This window comes from Hemiscyllium ocellatum, chromosome 2 (assembly GCF_020745735.1).
Source record: "Hemiscyllium ocellatum isolate sHemOce1 chromosome 2, sHemOce1.pat.X.cur, whole genome shotgun sequence".
Lineage (NCBI taxonomy): Eukaryota > Metazoa > Chordata > Chondrichthyes > Orectolobiformes > Hemiscylliidae > Hemiscyllium > Hemiscyllium ocellatum.
The window spans coordinates 138,088,077-138,105,306 of NC_083402.1; the positions used below are offsets into that span (position 1 = coordinate 138,088,077).

The 17,230-nt window shown below is 41.7% G+C and overlaps 1 protein-coding gene across 4 annotated transcripts in view; it reads left to right on the top strand.

Moving 5' to 3' along the window:
- The window catches only part of LOC132829118 (uncharacterized), a 116,463-nt gene that overhangs the window by 28,329 nt on the left and 70,904 nt on the right, over nucleotides 1–17,230 (top strand). For all 4 annotated transcript variants that reach the window (XM_060846441.1, XM_060846458.1, XM_060846449.1 and 1 more), the window contains 2 exons: nucleotides 240–324; nucleotides 1,297–1,332. In XM_060846441.1, the coding sequence (XP_060702424.1) occupies nucleotides 240–324; nucleotides 1,297–1,332 (121 nt within the window). The remainder of the gene's footprint in view (nucleotides 1–239; nucleotides 325–1,296; nucleotides 1,333–17,230) is intronic.

Below are 17,230 nucleotides of genomic sequence, written 5' to 3' on the forward strand. Positions count from 1 at the left end.
CATTTTGGTTGACATTTATCCCACTGTAATTCAAAGAATAGTAATCCATATGACTCTTCTCATCCCTTTTGTTTCCTTCAACCTGTTTGGTAATGTATTCCACATTCATTCGCCGTGAAACACTCTAAAATGTGGCTTGCTCGTTAGTAGACTTTAATTTGTAAAATCAATGTATAACTTTCTTGAACAATTTTTAGTGGGTGTTTTTATCAAGTGTTCTTTTTCTTCCTGGTCTTTAGGAGAAGAGGCACAATTATTAAGGCTGTCATTAATGCAACTTTTTAGAGGCAAAGCTATTGATACTTATGCAGATTATATTAACAGGTAGGTATGTTTTGTGCACATTAAATACACAAGGCTGATTGCGAATGCCTAATCAAGCTATGGCCCAAAACTAGACGTCTGTGGAATTTTTCATGTGTCTGAAATGTGATGCTTATTTGGTTGAATTAATGTACTTAAATAAATACAATGTATTGTAGTTGTATAGACTAGGCCTTGAAAATCTGTGGCAGTTCCTGTGAACTCTTGCTGCAAGTTTTCTGGAACAACTCCACGCTCAGTCAGATTTCATTTTACCAAGTCTTGGCCTTGATATGTTTCTTGGGAAGGCTTTGGGAGCATCGACTTAAGTGGAAGACTGGATATTGCTGTTCAGTTATGACCTAATTTAGCAGTGGGGTCTGTACTTAACCTGACTTGACTGCATATATCACTAGATTCAAAACTGAACTGGAAAAATGTTCTATTATAGAATCAGAGAATCCCTATATTGTGGAAAGAGGCCATTTGGCCCATCACATCTGCAATAACTCTCCAAAGAGCATCCATCCCAGACCAGATCCCTCCTTATCCCCAATATCCGACATTTATCATGGCTAGCCCGTATGCTGCAGTGCATTTTTTTTAAAGCATGGCCAATCCACCTAACCTTCACATCTTTGGACTATGGGAGGAAAGCTACGCTGGTGCTGTGAGGCAGGAGTGCTAACCACTGAGCCACCGTGTCCAAATATATTGTTTAATTACTTGTATACAAACTCTCAGCAATTTGGTTGGTTTACCAAAATTCTGCTTTGGGCACAGAATCATTGGACAGAAGAATCCACTTTAATGGCTGGGATCTCTGAAACAATGCTACCCACACTGGCTCCTGCATGTAGTGGTTCAACTCCTGATCATGTTCGGTACGTCTGTGCTAGGAATGAAGTCTCAGAAAAAGTAGCTGGTATCTCTTTAACAGTGAATTTTCTTCTAAAAGTTTATTTTTCTAAATTACTTTGTTTTATTATTCAGAGTTTGTATAAGGAATCTGAAAGACCTTGCGCTGAGGTAAGAATGCAATTTAATGTATCTTGAGTAGTCGGTATTTTGGCGGGATTACAAGATGACTAGTTCTTCAACAATAGTTTGGATGGTAGAGATCACTTATTTTTGGCAGGTTATAATCAAAGGTTATGAATATTCTGGCCGGTGCTTCACATTTCAAACAGCTCTTGGATAATTTTGTTCAGATTTTCTTTATCAAATTCCCTTTTTATTAGCTTTTCTTCAAAGTGGTAAAATCTCCATATGGTTACACTGCTCGGTTTCCAGTTATTTATTCCCCTGTATGTCTGATGAAAATCTATTTCAGTTTTTGTTTTCTGCCCATAAGTTTCCATGCAGCTCCATTTCTCCTCTTAACTATATGCTTAATATTTCTTGAATGTCCCTGACTTCTGTGAATCTCCAAATACTACATTTCCTTGGTCATCCTTATTTCTGTGAATTCAGAAGGAAGCATGTCAGGTATAGACAGGAGAGATCAAATGAATCCTCAGAGTAGAAAGGCTGTAGGAGTATACTTGAGGGAAATCAGGAGGGCAAAAAAGGGACATGAGATAGCTTTGACAATTAGGGTTAAGGAAAATCCAAAGAGATTTTACAAATACATTAAGGACAAAAGGGTAACTAGGGAGAGAATAGGGCCCGTTAAAGATCAGCAAGGCAGACTTTGTGTGGAGCCACAGGAGATGGGGGAAGATACTAAATGGGTATTTGGCATTAGTTTTTACTGTGGAGAAAGACATGGAAGATATAGAATGTAGGAAAATTGATGGTGACATCTTCAAAAATGTCAAATTACAGAGGAGGAAGTGCTGGATGTCTTGAAACTCATAAAAGTGGATAAATCCTCAGGACCTGATCAGGTGTACCCTAGAACTCTGTGGGAAGCTAGGGAAGTGATTGCTGGGTCCCTTGCGGAGATATTTGTATTATTGATAGTCACAGGTGAAGTGCCGGTAGACTGGAGGTTAGCTAACATGATGCCATTATTTAAGAAAGGTGGTAAGGACAAGCCAGGGATTATAGACCGGTAAGCCTGACATCAGTGGTGGGCAAGTTGTTGGAGGGAATCCTGAGGGGCAGGATGTACATGTATTTGGAAAGGCAAGGACTGATTCGGGATAGTCAACATGGCTTTGTGCATGGGAAATCATGTCTCACAAACTTGCTTGAATATTTTGAAGAAGTAACGAAGAGGGCAGAGTGGTAGACATGATCTGTATGGACTTCATTTAAGGCATTTGACGAGGTTTCCCATGGGACACTGGTTAGCAAGGTTAAATCTCTGGTTTGTTACCTGTACTACGTGATGGCGAGATAAGGAATAGGGAGAGATGCCAGCTCAACACTAGGCTGTAGGGATGGTGCAGGATGGAGGGTTTCAGGTACATGGATAATTGGGGCTCATTCAGGGGAGGGTGGGACCGCTACGAACAGGATAGTCTTCACTTGAACAAAAGGGGTACTAATATCCTGGGTGGGAAATTTGCTGGTTCTGTTCATGTGGTTTGAACTAGCTCAGCAGGGGGATGGGAACCTGAGGTGTAGTTCCAGTGCACAGGAGGATAGGTGTAGGGAGGGCCTGAACAGAATTTCACGGTCACAGGAATGCGCAAGCAGACAGCAAGCTGGTTTGAAGTGTGCCAGAAGTATCTAAAATAAGGTAGATGAACTTGTTGCACGGATAGGTACCTGGGGTTTTAATGTTGTGGCCATTTCGGAGACATGGATAGAGCAGGATCAGGAATGGATGTTGTAGGTTCCAGTGTTTAGATCTTTCATTAAGAACTTCAGCAAGGAATTTGATAAGGTTCCCCATGGTAGGCTCATTTAGAAGGTCAGGAGGATACAGGGGAACTTAGCTGTCTGGATACAGAATTGCCTGGCCTACAGAAGACAGCGAGTGGTAGTAGAAGGAAAATATTCTGCTTGGAAATCTGTGGTGAGTGGTGTTTCACAGGTCTCTGTCCTTGGGCCTCTGTTGTTTGTAATTTTTATTAATGACTGAGATGAGGGGATTGAAGGATGGTTCAGCAAGTTTGCAGACAACACAAAGGTTGGGGGTGTCGTTGACAGTATTGTCCCACTGTTGTAGGCTGCAGCGGGACATTAACAGGATGCTGAGAGGTGGCAGGTGGAGTTCAACTTGGATAAATGCGAGTTTGTTGCATTTTGGAAGGTCGAATTTGAGAGCTGAGTACAGGATTAAGGATAGGATTCTTGGCAGTGTGGAGGAACAGAGGGATCTTGGTGTGCAGGTACATAGATCCCTTAAAATGGCCACCCAAGTGGACAGGGTTGTTAAGAAAGCATATGGTGTTTTGGCTTTCATTAACAGGGGGATTGAGTTTGAGTCGTGAGATCTTGTTGCAGGTCTATAAAACTTTGGTTAGGCCACATTTGGAATACTGCGTCCAGTTCTGGTCACCCTATTATAAGAAAGATGTGGATGCTTTGGAGAGGGTTCAGAGGAGGTTTACCAGGATGCTGCCTGGACTGGAGGGATTATCTTATGAAGAGAGGTTGACTGAGTTCTGACTTTTTTCATTGGAGAAAAGGAGGAGGAGAGGACATCTAATTGAGGTATACAAGATAATGGGAGGCATAGGGTCAATAACCAGAGACTATTTCCCAGAGCAGAAATGACTAACACGAGGGGTCATAGTTTTAAGCTGGTTGGAGGAAAGTATAGAGGAGATGTCAGAGGCAGGTTCTTTACACGGAGTTGTGAGAGCATGGAATGCGTTGCCAGCAGCAGTTGTGAAAGCAAGGTCATTGGGGACATTTAAGAGACTACTGGGCATGCATATGGTCACAGAAATTTGAGGGTGCATACATGATGATCAGTGGTCGGCGCAACATCGTGGGCTGAAGGGCCTGTTCTGTGCTGTACTGTTCTATGTTCTAACAGAGAAGGTGGTAAAAGAAGGGGAGGTGTGGCCTTTTTCGTCAAGGACAGTATAACTGACTGAAAGAACTTTTGACGAAGACTCATCTACTGAGGTAGTATGGGCTGAGATTAGAAACAGGAGAGGAGAAGTCACACTGCTGGCAGTTTTTTATAGGCCTCCACAGAGTTCCAGGCTTGTAGACGAGAGGATCGGCAAAACTATTCTGGATAGGAGTGAAAGGAGCAGGGTGGTCGTTATGGGGGACTTTAACTTCCCCAGCATTGACTGGAAATGCTATAACTCTAGTACGTCGGATGGTTCAAGTTTTGTCCACTGTGTGCAGGAGGGTTTCCTGACACAGTATGTCGAAGGGCCAACTAGAGGTGAGGCCACACTGGACCTGGTGCTTGGTAATGATTTAAAGGCCAGGTGTTTGATTTAGTGGTAGGTGAACAGTTTGGAGGAAGTGACCATAATTCAGTTACATTTAGTTTAGTGATGGAAAGGGATAAGTAAATGCCATAGGGCAAGAGTTATCGATGAGGGAAGAACGATTATAATGCGATTAGGCGAGACTTAGGATGCACAGAATGGGGTAGCAAAATGCGGAGGATGGGGACAATCGAAATGTGGAGCTGGTTTAAGGAACAGATATTGCGTGTCCTTGATAGGTATGTCCTTTTCAGGCAAGGAGGAAGTGATAAGGTAAGGGAACTGTGGTTTACTACAGAAATTGCATCTCTTGTTAAGTGGAAGAAGGAGGCTTATATGACAATGAGACGAGATGGTTCAAGTGAGATCATATAAAGTTACAGATTAGCCAGGAAGGATTTAAAGAGAAAGTTAAGAAAGAGAGGACATGACCAGTCTTTAGCAGATAGAATTAAAGGAGAACTCTAAAGCTTTCTACAGATATGTGAGGAATAAAAGGATGACTAGGGTAGGAATAAGGCCAGTCAAAGACAGAAGTGGGAAGTAGTGTGTGGACTCTGGAGATCGGAGAGGTGCTAAACGAATATTTCTCATCCGTTTTCACTCAGGAAAAGGAGAATATTGTAGAGGATAAGAATGAGATCAGAGATGTTAGAAGAGAAAGGATCGAGGTTATTAAGGAATAGGTGTTATCAATTCTAGAAGGAGTGAAAGTAGACAAATACCCTGGGCCGGATGAGGATTCGCCAGGAATATAGGGAGGTGGTGTTGGAACCTTTGGCTTTGATCTTTGAGTCGTCATTGAGTACAGGTTTAGTACCAGAGGACTGGAAGATTGCAAATTTTGTTCCCTTGTTCAAGAAGGGCAGTAGAGATGACCCAAGTAATCATTGTCCAGTGAGCCTTCCGTCTATTTTGGAAAGGATTAGGAGAGATCAGATTTATAATGATTTGGAGACGCCAGTGTTCGACTGGGACTTTCAAGTTAAAAATCTCACAATACCAGGTTATAGTGGTGTTTATTTGGAAACACCAGCTTTCGGAGTGTTGCACCTTCAGGTGGTTGTGGAGAATAAGATTGTAAGAGAATTTATAGCAAAAGTTTAGTGTGATGTAACTGAAGTTACATATTCAACTTTTGATTTATAATCATCTATCAAGCAACAGTTTGATTGCAGATAGTCAACGTGGGCAGATCATGTCTCTCAAACCTTATTGAGTTTTTTTGAGCAGGTGACCAAGCATGTGGATAAGGGTCGGATAGTTGACGTGGTGTATGTGGACTTCAGTAAGGCCTTTGATAAGGCTCCACATGGTAGGCAGTTGGAGTAAATGCAAAGGCATGGGATTGAGGGTGATTTAGCAGTTTCGATTAGACTCTGGCTTTCTGTAAGAAGGCAGCGAGTGTGGTGGTTGGAAAATATTCAGCCTGGAGTCCAGTTACTAGTGGTGTGCCGCAAGGATCTATTTTGGGACCGCTGCTGTTTGTCATTTTTATAACTGACTTGGATACAGGCATAGGTGGACGGGTTAATAAGTTCGCAGATGACTCTAAAGTCGGTGGAATAGTGGACAATGGGTAAGAATGTTGCAGGGTGTCTTAGATAAACTGCAGAATTGGGCTGAGAGATGGCAATTGGAGTTCAATGCAGATAAATGTGACGTGATACACTTTGGGAGGAATAACAGGAAAGTAGAATGCTGGGTCAATGGAAACATTCCTGGCAGTGTGGATGTGCAGAGGGATCTTGGAGTCCATGTATATAGATCCCTGAAAGTTGCTACTCAGGTTGATAGTGCTGTTAAGGCGGCATACGGTGTGTTAGGTTTCATTGGTAGAGGGATTGAGTTCCGAACCATAATGTCATGCTTCAACAATACAAAAAGCTAGTGTGGCTACACTTGGAATATTGTGTACAGTTCTGGTCGCCCCATTACAGGGAAGATGTGGAAGCATTGGAAAAGGTGCAGAGGAGACTAACTAGGATGTTGTCGGATCTAGAGGGAAGGTCTCATGAGGAAAGGCTGAGAGACCTGGGTGTGTTTTCATTGGAAAGAAAAGGCTAAGCGGCGATTTGGTAGAGACATACAAGATGGTGAGAGGATTAGATAGGGTAGACGGTGAAAGTCTTTTTCCTTGGATGACATCAGCTTGTATGAGGGGGCAAAGCTACATATTGAGGAGTGATAGATTTAAGACAGATGTCAGAGGCATGTACTTTACTCAAGAGAATGCCCTACCTCCCAACGTAGTTAACTCAGCTACATTAGGGAGTTAGAAACCATCCTTGGATAAGCACATGGATGATGATGGGATAGCGTAAGGGATTGGGCTTAGATTGGTTCACAGATTGGCACAACATTGAGGGCCGAAGGGCCTGTTCTGCACTGTATTGTTCTATGTTCTACAATCTATCTCATGGAATATAGGGAGAACTAGCCATTTCGATACAAAACTGGCTCGAAGATATAAGGCCATTGCTGAAGAGGTGAACAAAGTTTAAAAATGAGGAGGTGAAGGCAGTAGAATGCATAAAGGACCCATAATTAGATAGTAGAGTCATAGAGATGTACAGCACAGAAACAGATGGGGTGGTGGTGGAGGGTTGTTTTTCAGACTATAGGCCTGTGACCAGTGGAGTGCCACAAGGATTGATGCTGGGTCCACTACTTTTTGTCATTTATATAAATGATTTGGGCATAAACATAAGAGGTATGGTTAGTAAGTTTGCAGTTGACACCAAAATTGGAGGTGTACTGGACAGCGAAGAAGGTTACCTCAGATTACAACGGGATCTTGATTGGATGGGCCAATGGACTGAGGAGTGGCAAATTGAGTTTAATTTAGATAAATGTGAGCTGCTGCATTTGGAGAAAGTAAATCTGAGCAGGACTTATACACTTAATGGTAAGGTCCTAGGGAGTGTTGCTGAACAAAGAGACCTTGGAGTGCAGGTTCATAGCTCCTTGAAAGTAGAGTTGCAGATTGAATAGTGAAGAAGGTGTTTGGTATGCCTTCCTTTATTGGTCAGAGCATTGAGTATAGGCGTTGAGAGGTCATGTTGCAGCTATACAGGATTTGGTTAGGCCATGTTTGGAATTTTGCATGCAATTCTGGTCTCCTTCCCATCAGAATGATGTTGTGAAACTTGAAAGGGTTCAGAAAAGATTTACAAGGATGTTGCCAGGGTTGGAGAGTTTGAGCTGTAGGGAGAGGCTGAATAGGCTGGGGCTGTTTTCCCTGGAGTGTTGGAGGCTGAGGAGTGATCTTATAGAGGTTTTATAAAATCATGAGGGGCATGAATAGGATAAATCGACAAAATCTTTTACCTGGGGTGAGGGAGTCCAGAACTAGAGGGCATAGGTTTAGGGTAAGAGGGGAATAATATAAAAGAGACCTAAGAGGCAACTTTTTCAAGCAGAGAGTGGTGCGTATATGGAATGAGCTGCCAGAGGACGTGGTGGAGGCTGGTACAATGTTAGCATTTTAAAAGACATCTGGACAGGTATATGTTTTAGAAGGGTTTAGAGGGATTTGGGCCAAGTGCTGGCAAATGGACTAGATTAGGTTGGGATATCTGTTTGGCATAGATGAGTTGGACTGAAGGTTCTGTTTCCATGCTGGACATCTCTATAACTCTACCATTTAATTTTGGGTCATTTATGTGTTCCACTGCCTTCACCACCTCATCACGAGCAGGTGATTTTTAACTTTGTTCACCTCCTCAGCAATGGCCTTCAACTGCTAGAGCCTAAGTTCTGGAATTCCCAATCTAAATTTCATTGGTCAGCCTCTGTCCAACATCTTGAATAAAGCTTATCACCACATTGTCTTATTCCTTAGATATAGACGGAGTGGGTAGAGATGTGGGTCATGAATCAAAGGATTTGAGTTAAGGTGGTTGGTAACAGAAACAACTGCACCATGAAGGAACTAGATTTTCTAAACCATAAATGATTCTGATCTGGAGTGTTTTATCTGGGAGGATAGTGGAGACAGGTACAACTGGTTGTTGTGGTTCTGCTCGCCGAGCTGGAAGTTTTTGCTGCAAACGTTTCGTTCCCTGGCTAGGGAACATCATCAGTGCTGTTGGAGCCTCGTGTGAAGCGCTGCTTTGATGTTTCTTCTGGTATTTATATTGGTTTGTTCTTGCCGCTTCCGGGTGTCAGTTTCAGCTGCAGTGATTTGTATGTGGGGTCCAGGTCGATGTGTCTGTTAATGGATGTTCTTGCCGTTTCCGGGTGTCAGTTTCAGCTGTAGTGGTTTGTATATGGTGTCCAGGTCAATGTGTCTGTTGATGGAGTTTGGGGATGAATGCCATGCTTCTAGGAATTCTCTGGCTGTTCTCTGTCTGGCTTGCCCTATGATAGTGGTGTTTTCCCAGTCAAATTCATGTTGCTGGTTGTCTGAGTGTATGGCTACTAGAGATAGCTGGTCGTGTCGTTTTGTGGCTAGCTGATGTTCATGGATGCGGATTGTTAGCTGTCTTCCTGTTTGTCCTATATAGTGTTTTGTGCAGTCCTTGCATGGTATTTTGTAAACTACGTTAGTTTGGCTCATGCTGGGTATTGGGTCCTTTGTTCTAGTGAGTTGTTGTCTGAGCGTGGATGTTGGCTTGTGTGCTGTTATGAGTCCTAAGGGTCGCAGTAGTCTGGCTGTCAGTTCTGAGACGCTCCTGACGTATGGTAGAGTGGCTAGTCCTTTTTGGTTGTGGCATGTCCTCGTTCCTCGGTCTATCTCTTAGGCATCTGGTGATAAAGTTGCGTGGGTATCCATTTTTGGCGAATACCTTGTATAGATGTTCCTCTTCCTCTTTTCGCAGTTTAATGGCAGGTCTAACATATGAGGAACAGCTGAGGATCCTGGGATTATATTCATTGGAGTTTAGAAGATTAAGGGGAGACTTAATAGAGACATACAAGATAATACATGGCTTGGAAAGGGTGGACGCTAGGGAATTGTTTCCATTAGGCGAGGAGACTAGGACCCGTGGACTTAGCCTTAGAATTAGAGGGGGTCAGTTCAGAACAGAAATGCGGAGACATTTCTTCAGCCAGAGGGTGGTGGGCCTGTGGAATTCATTGCCATGGAGTGCAGTGGAGGCCGGGACGCTAAATGTCTTCAAGGCCGAGATTGATAGATTCTTGTTGTCTGGAGGAATTAAGGGCTATGGGGAGAACGCTGGTATGTGGAGTTGAAATGCCCATCAGCCATGATTGAATGGCGGAGTGGACTCGATGGGTCGAATGGCCTTACTTCCACTCCTATGTCTTATGGTCTTATGGATTAGCACACGAAGAGAGAGAATTTGCAGAATTCTGGAAATGCAGGGGAATGTGATTAGCGGAGTTTCTTCAGGGAACCTGCACACATCCGTGGTGAACGGAATGGCTGCCTCCAGTCATAATCATTCGGATTCCCTGGCTTGGCATCAATTTTAGACTGTTTTATGCTGTGTAAAGAAGATTTGCTACATGAATAGTTTTCAATTGCGCTGTTGGAATCAGCCACTTCAAACGCACTAAAAATCTCCTCAGTCACTCTCTTGCTCAAAAAGTATGCAAAAATTAACTATTTCTAACTTGCATGCTGAAAATTGCTCCAAGGGTTGCATATTGAAATATCACGAATATTAACATTTTGAATTGATTTGTACTTGGTGGCTAGTGCAATTTACTTTTCCTTACGATCAGTGTTTGCCAATCTGATACTGATAAATTAGAGCTTGGTGGAAGTAAATGCAGCTGTATCTTTCAAAAGTCAACCGAAAATGTGCTGAAAACAAAAAAAAAAAATTTTGAGCTGCAGGGTAGAACAGGATGAATTGTAACTCGTTCAAAGGCATGCAAAGTGAGCTGAACAACAATTCACTGCATTATAAAACTTTCTAACTTTTCACTCTTGTACAGATGACTTTAATTTGATAACCATAAAAAATGCCAATTGGTCTTTGTTTACACAAACCAAAGTTATCATTTTTAAAAACTACAAGACACAATTGACCTTGCTACAGTTGCAACCTCTACTCAGCTGTTTTGCCATTTCTGGTGAAAGAACTATACTGGGCAATGTGATGGTTTTCACTCCAAATGATGTACCAACCTCCAGTTATTAAGTTACTTAGATTTTTGAATTACTTCTATCTTTGTACTCTATAGCTCGCTGGTTAGCTCCGTTGTCTAGACAGCTGGTTTGCAATGCAGAGCGATGTTAACAACATGAGTTGAATTGCTCTCTCGCGCACACTCACTCTCTCACGCTCACTCTCTCACTCGCTGTCTCTCTCATGTGCGCTCTCTCTCTCTCTCTCTCTCTCTCGCATGCACGCACTCTCTAAGTTGGTACATGAGCCTCCTCTGCGTAAGAGAGGGTGAGGACTGCAGATGCTGGAGATCAGAGTTGAAAAGTGTAGTGCTGGAACAGCCAGTCAGGCAGCATCCAAGGAGCAGGAGAGTCTGTTTTGCGCATGAACTCTTCATCAGGAAGAGCTCATCCTCAAAACGTGAACCCTCCTGCTCCTCAGATGCTGCCTGGCTGGCTGTGCTTTTCTTGCACCACACTTTTCGACCTGTCTTCTGCATATCCAGTAAGAAATCCATCTGCTCAGCTTGTGCAAGCAGCTTATCTGAGGAAAGACTTCAGTTTTGAGCTGCCTACCTCCTGATCATTGGCTTTCAGATAACTTCCACTCTCCACTTCTTTTTAAATCTACTCCGATGTTGTTTAGTCAGCAATCAAAGTCAACTTCTTAAGCCAATCCATTTTATGAAAAGGAGGTTTTGTCCATTTTGTTATCCTACTCGTCTTCCCGAGATCACTTGCTTGTGTGACTGTAGAAGATTAATGTTTTGGTTCCTTATTTTTGGTACAAATCCACTGAGAACAAAAATAGATTAACATTTTCTTTGCAGTGTTATATCCAAGCTAAGCAGCACCTGTTTGTCATTATTCTTTATAAGTCCATTGATCATCCAGGCTTATAATAGGTAAATAATTGCACAGAGGCCATTATCCCGTCACCCTTTATTTACATGTGGAGAGTCCTTGACGCTGATCTAACTCCCTCAGTGCCTGCTCCGAGTGAACATAATGTCTGACACTCCTGTTCTCTTTATTTCTAGAGCCACTCCTGTTTTTTTCTGTTTAATTTTTTTTATTTTATAAAACCATGCAGTTTACGAATAATTAACGTTAACAGCTGTAGACAGAGAAACAGCAATTTACAAGGGAGAGGAGCAGCAAAGCCAGGCCCCAAACCCCACCGTTCTACAATAGAGGGTGATTTTGATTCATCGACCTCTGGGTTATGTGCCCTACACACTCCTGCTACACGACTGTGCCCGCTAACTCCTGTTCTTGTCAGCCAGGACTCCTTGATTGGACATGGTTAACAGCCCCAATCAGGGAACTCATATTCTATGATAACCACCAGCTGACCTTGTTACAATCACTACCCTAGGCCTCTGGTGAGACTCCTTACTGAAGCCGTTCTAAAAATCCGTGACCACTACATTTACCTTAACTATCCATTTACTTATTTGCTCTAGCTGAAATTGTAAAATTTAATTTGCCTTTATAATCAACTCATGCTAGTTGCATTTTGTAAACCCATTCATTTTCAAATGCTTTCAAAAACACAAATAACTTGTGTTGAAATGGTAAAATCCTGATGAGCCAAATCTGAGAGTTGTTAAGCAACTGAAGAGCGAATTTGCATGGTTCTGGTGAAAGAGCAGGGGAATAAGGTTAACTGCATTTCTCCTTAAAGAATGTGCACATACCATGCTGAACTAAAGGTTGTCTCCTGTACAATAATAGTGATTCTTTATCTTGGTGTCAATTTTGGATTGATTGATTACGCTCTGTAAATAACCGTTGGCAGATTTATCACATTAAGTTTTAGATTGCTTGTTTGGAATCAGCCACTTCCAGCACACCATTGCAATCCTAGATGACGACTTTTGATGTGTAAAGAAGTGCGACAGCCATGTGCATTGCTAGTAATGAGATAAATGTCATTTATGAAAATAGTTACATTTTTATTGATGGTAATTGATATATTTCAGTCAGGAAGATGTACTGTTGTATGATTTTTTTTTATATCACACTCAGATCTCACAGTAGAGGCTTGGTTTAATGCTTTAGCCAAAGGAAGCACCTCCCTCTTATGAGTTCTTCCAAACTCTTCTGTCAGGAGAATATACAAAAGCTTAAACACATGTACCACCAGATTCAAGAACAGTTGCTTCCCCATTGTTATTAGGCTTCCAAGTGGATCTCTCAAATTTCAAATCTAATCTTTCTTTTTGTTCACCTTCTTTGCAGCCATAGTTTTGTAATCCTCACTCTGTTCTATCACCCTTAGATCTTTGTATGGTATGATCTGTCTGTACTGCAGAGAGCATTTTGGTGTACCTTGGTACATGTGACAAAACTAAATCAAATGAAATCAAAATTAAATCAATGTATGTAATAGTCATATTAAAGGGAGGAAGATCAGAAGGTCCAAATGTGGCATTTGGTTTATGTGAAGGATTCACTGTGACATAGCAACATATTTTGTTGTGCTGCAGATTGGAAGGAGTCCAGAGTATACCATGTTATTATGCAATCTTTTGGATTTTTTAATCTTCTACTTCACACTGATTCCCTCTGCAATATCTCCACCTGGAGACGACTTGGTGGTCGCAGTCTCTATACCTTTGCACGATTATGTATCTACAATATTCAATATTCAGTAACTTTGCTTTCCCAGGCACTGAGAGTTCCAAATGACTTTTGAAGTATTGTTCCACAAGTGAATCTAGCAAACAGATTGCATGCAACAGATAACACAACTGACTAGCTAATTTATTTCTGGTTGAGGTTGGAAATGGTCACCAGTGCTGGATATTGAAGGTGGATTTAACAACATGTTATCAATTTTGTAGGCTTGGTAATGAACAGGAGAACCTGTTTATCTGTCGGTAGCTCTACATGATCTTTACTCAATCTGATCCAAACAGTTTGTCAGTTTAATATCTTGCGATTATATTTCTACTTTTAGTAAAATGGTATCTAATTGGAAATTATGTTGAGGTGACGTTATGGTTCAAGTTTCCACTCGTTTATTTGCATATACTCAAACGCAAGTTTTCCAAGGACCTTTGCATACAGACAGCATCTTGGAATGGAATGGTTTTTAAAATCTTGCACAATGAATTTCTTGATATTTTTGAGTGGTACCCTGCTGCAATTTTATTAACGGTGAAAAATCACTTTATCTCAAGTTGGCATTTTTTAATAACAATCTTTTGGTCACAACGAGAGTACCCAATTCTAATTTTTTTTAAAATCCTGTAAGACTTGATGTTGCTTTGGCCACAGTTGTGCATGCATACCTGGCCTAGTTCACACTCTCATTTCTCTCATCATAGTGTCATTGGTGTACACTCACCTGCAACCATACCGCCAAACACACACAATTAACCCCTGTTTACTGGCCACCACTGATTTCTGCTTGGTGATTTCATCACTATGCTACCTTAGACGTGAGGAGCTGACATTTGTCTGGCTGACTCTTGCTTGCCTCCAGTCCTGAACCCTTACTGCCCACTGACGAGCTGTAATCCTCATTTCTACTTTTCACAGGTGCTGCCAAACCATCACCTATTACAGTGCTCCATGAGAAGTCCCCTTGGTTGATGTTACTCCTCAAGTGTTCTGCTTACATTGTATTTTCTAGTTAGGTGAACCTGGGAGCCAGTCCCACCATATTCCATATTGCCATCTTTCTATTTTGACTTGATTTGCAAATTGCAGCTATCTGGGACTTGATGTTGACACCACAGGCAATGTACACACATATGCAGATAGTGCATCCTCTGCAGGATCATTTGGTGCACTCTTTCATTTTCTTAAACAATTAAAGATTTATTAATTTTTCCAAGGTCATCTAGTTGTGTCTTTGTGGCAAAATAAAATCAAGCAATTTCAAAAGACTGCTACAACTGCAATATTTGGAAACAACATGGTGCTTAATTCAGTCTTAGATATGGCCTGCAATTTTGTTTAAAACCAAGATCACCCAAACCAGCACACAAGGTTTTGGGGAGTTGGTTTGTGCATTAAGTAACTTCAAATTCTGAAATCTTTTGCTCAGTTTGGCCATTTTTACTCACTATGCTGGATAAACCAGTGCAACTTAGTAGAAATGCTGCCTCAGTATCTTTTAAGCTGGCTTCCCAAGTCCTTGCATAATGCAACAGACTGTCTGTTGAGATTATCATCATCACTTGTATTAAGACTGCTCCTCCTGAGGCCAGCTTTGGTTGACAAAGCATGTTCTTTAGATTTATTGGATATTGAAGTCTCCCCGTGCTGGACATCCGTCTCCACAGTCCAGTCTCCAAGTCAAGTAAAGCTGGGTTCCATAAGTATCATCACTACAACTTTACACAGCTGCCACCAAATGTACAACTTGTACTTAGCTAGCACCTTTAATAGAAGGGAGTTTTGTCAGGTGCTTTTGGTGAAATAGAATTGAGGGGCAAAATTAAGGTAGGTAATAGAAAGCTTTGTGGAAAAAAAACCTTGGTTTTAAAGTTTGAGAGCAAAGTAAGACAAAACCATTTGGGAGTAGATTCCGTAAGTTACTCGTTGTTGAAGGTTATGTTGAAAAGTGCGCCGCTGAAGAGCGGAAGGTTTAGCGGAGACCCATCTGAAAGTAAAAATATTGTAGAGGAAGGCTCAGTTAGGCTTAGAGATATCAAATTTTCCTTTATGATTGAGGTAGGGATCTTGAAGTAGTCCATTGAAGATGGGGTGATGGGTGGACAGAGCAGGATGTGAATCGTTTAGAATTTATTCAGTTTCGATGCCTCGAAGTTAAGGAGGGGTTCAGTTCAGCAATACCCAAGTCATTGAAACAGATCCCAACATCTATGGGAATAAGATAAAACAGAAATAGTCACTTTAAAAGGTTAGATGCTGACATAGCAACCTAATGATTTATTTGTGGAAAAACATAATCTCAGTCATCTATCTCAATCTCATGAGCAAGTTCTGAAACCTTGTGAATTTGCACAGGATGCTGCAAGTTTTCTATTCTGGCACACTTGGTGTTAGGATTGGAACTAGTTAGAAAATATTTATCCAACATCTGGAAATGCCACTTTAATGTGCATTTCGCTGTACTTTAAATTTAAAAATTTTGCAATTTGTTAAGTGCATGATCTACTTAACTGATTCCTGTGTAATATGTGCACTTTTACTCTGGGTTAGAATGGGAAGAAAATCAGGCAGTGGCCATTACTGCACCTTTTCCGGCTGCTTTTGATACTAGGTAGCCAGGTTGCTGACTTGCTATATGCTGGTCAGTGATGCGGTTGCAGAGTGTAGCACTATATGGCCCTGAAGTTGCTGTTGAATTTTGTTTTAATTTTGTATCCATTCCCTTACTGCTTCCTACAAAGGAGGTAAGTATTCCAATGGCCCAGTAAGGGCAAGGTGCCACTCTACACTTTCTGAAGGCATAGGATATATGAAGCATATAAATAATTACAATGTTACAATTACCAAACGGTTTGTAAGTTTTCATGCACAACTTTTCTGTAAAATCTACATTACAGGGGAACCTCGATTATCCGAATGAGATGGACGGACACTGTTTCACTCGGATAATCAATTATTCGGTTAATCGATTAAATGCCTTTCCTCTGGGGCTTGAAGTTTTTAAACTCTGCTCCCCGTTCAGGAGACTGCGACAGCACACAGCAGTGAGACCCTGCCCCCAACACCGCCCCCCACCCACCACCGTGCACTTCCAACACTGACCCCCACCCGCCCTCATCCATCACTGCCCCCAACCCCACCGAACTCCGCCCCCGCCTGCCCCCAGCCGGACTGGGCACCCACAACAAGGCTGCTACTGCTGCCTTTTTGGGTTTTGTCTCCAAATAGCACATAAACACACAGCCACAGTCACAATTGCAACTTTTTACTGCAACTTTTTCACAGGTTTCACGATTGCCCTGCTTAGGACAATGTTGGAGAGATTATCTGGGAAGCGGGGTTTAGGGTACACCCCTCAGTCGAACTCCAGGGGAAGTGTAGAGAGGGCGGGAGGTCATACATTTGGAGATGGTACCTATTTAATCTCAAGACTTGATCACTGTTAGAAACACATCTTTGTTTCCATTGGGACCTTGAGATCTCCTTCATATAAATCCGAATTGGTATTCGAATAATCAAAATTCCTGTGTATATATCTGCAAAGTGTTAAATTATGTATGCTTTACTTTACGTTTTGCAGTATATTGATTTTATGCTCCATTTTAATTTGCCTTCTATAATTTTAAAATATGAAAATTCTGAAGTGTTTTAGTAACCTTTTTCTAAAATACTAACCTCCACATAAGGAAAACATCCAGTTGCTGCTGAATCATTGACTTGTGTGTGTCGGTTCTATTTACTTCTATGGTTTGTTATGGAATAGTTTTATACTGTTGGGATAGGTTTATCATAGGTCATAAATGAAATGCCGTCAATTATTTGGGAACCAAGAAACACTGAGGGCTTAGTTTGTCCCGAGACTTAA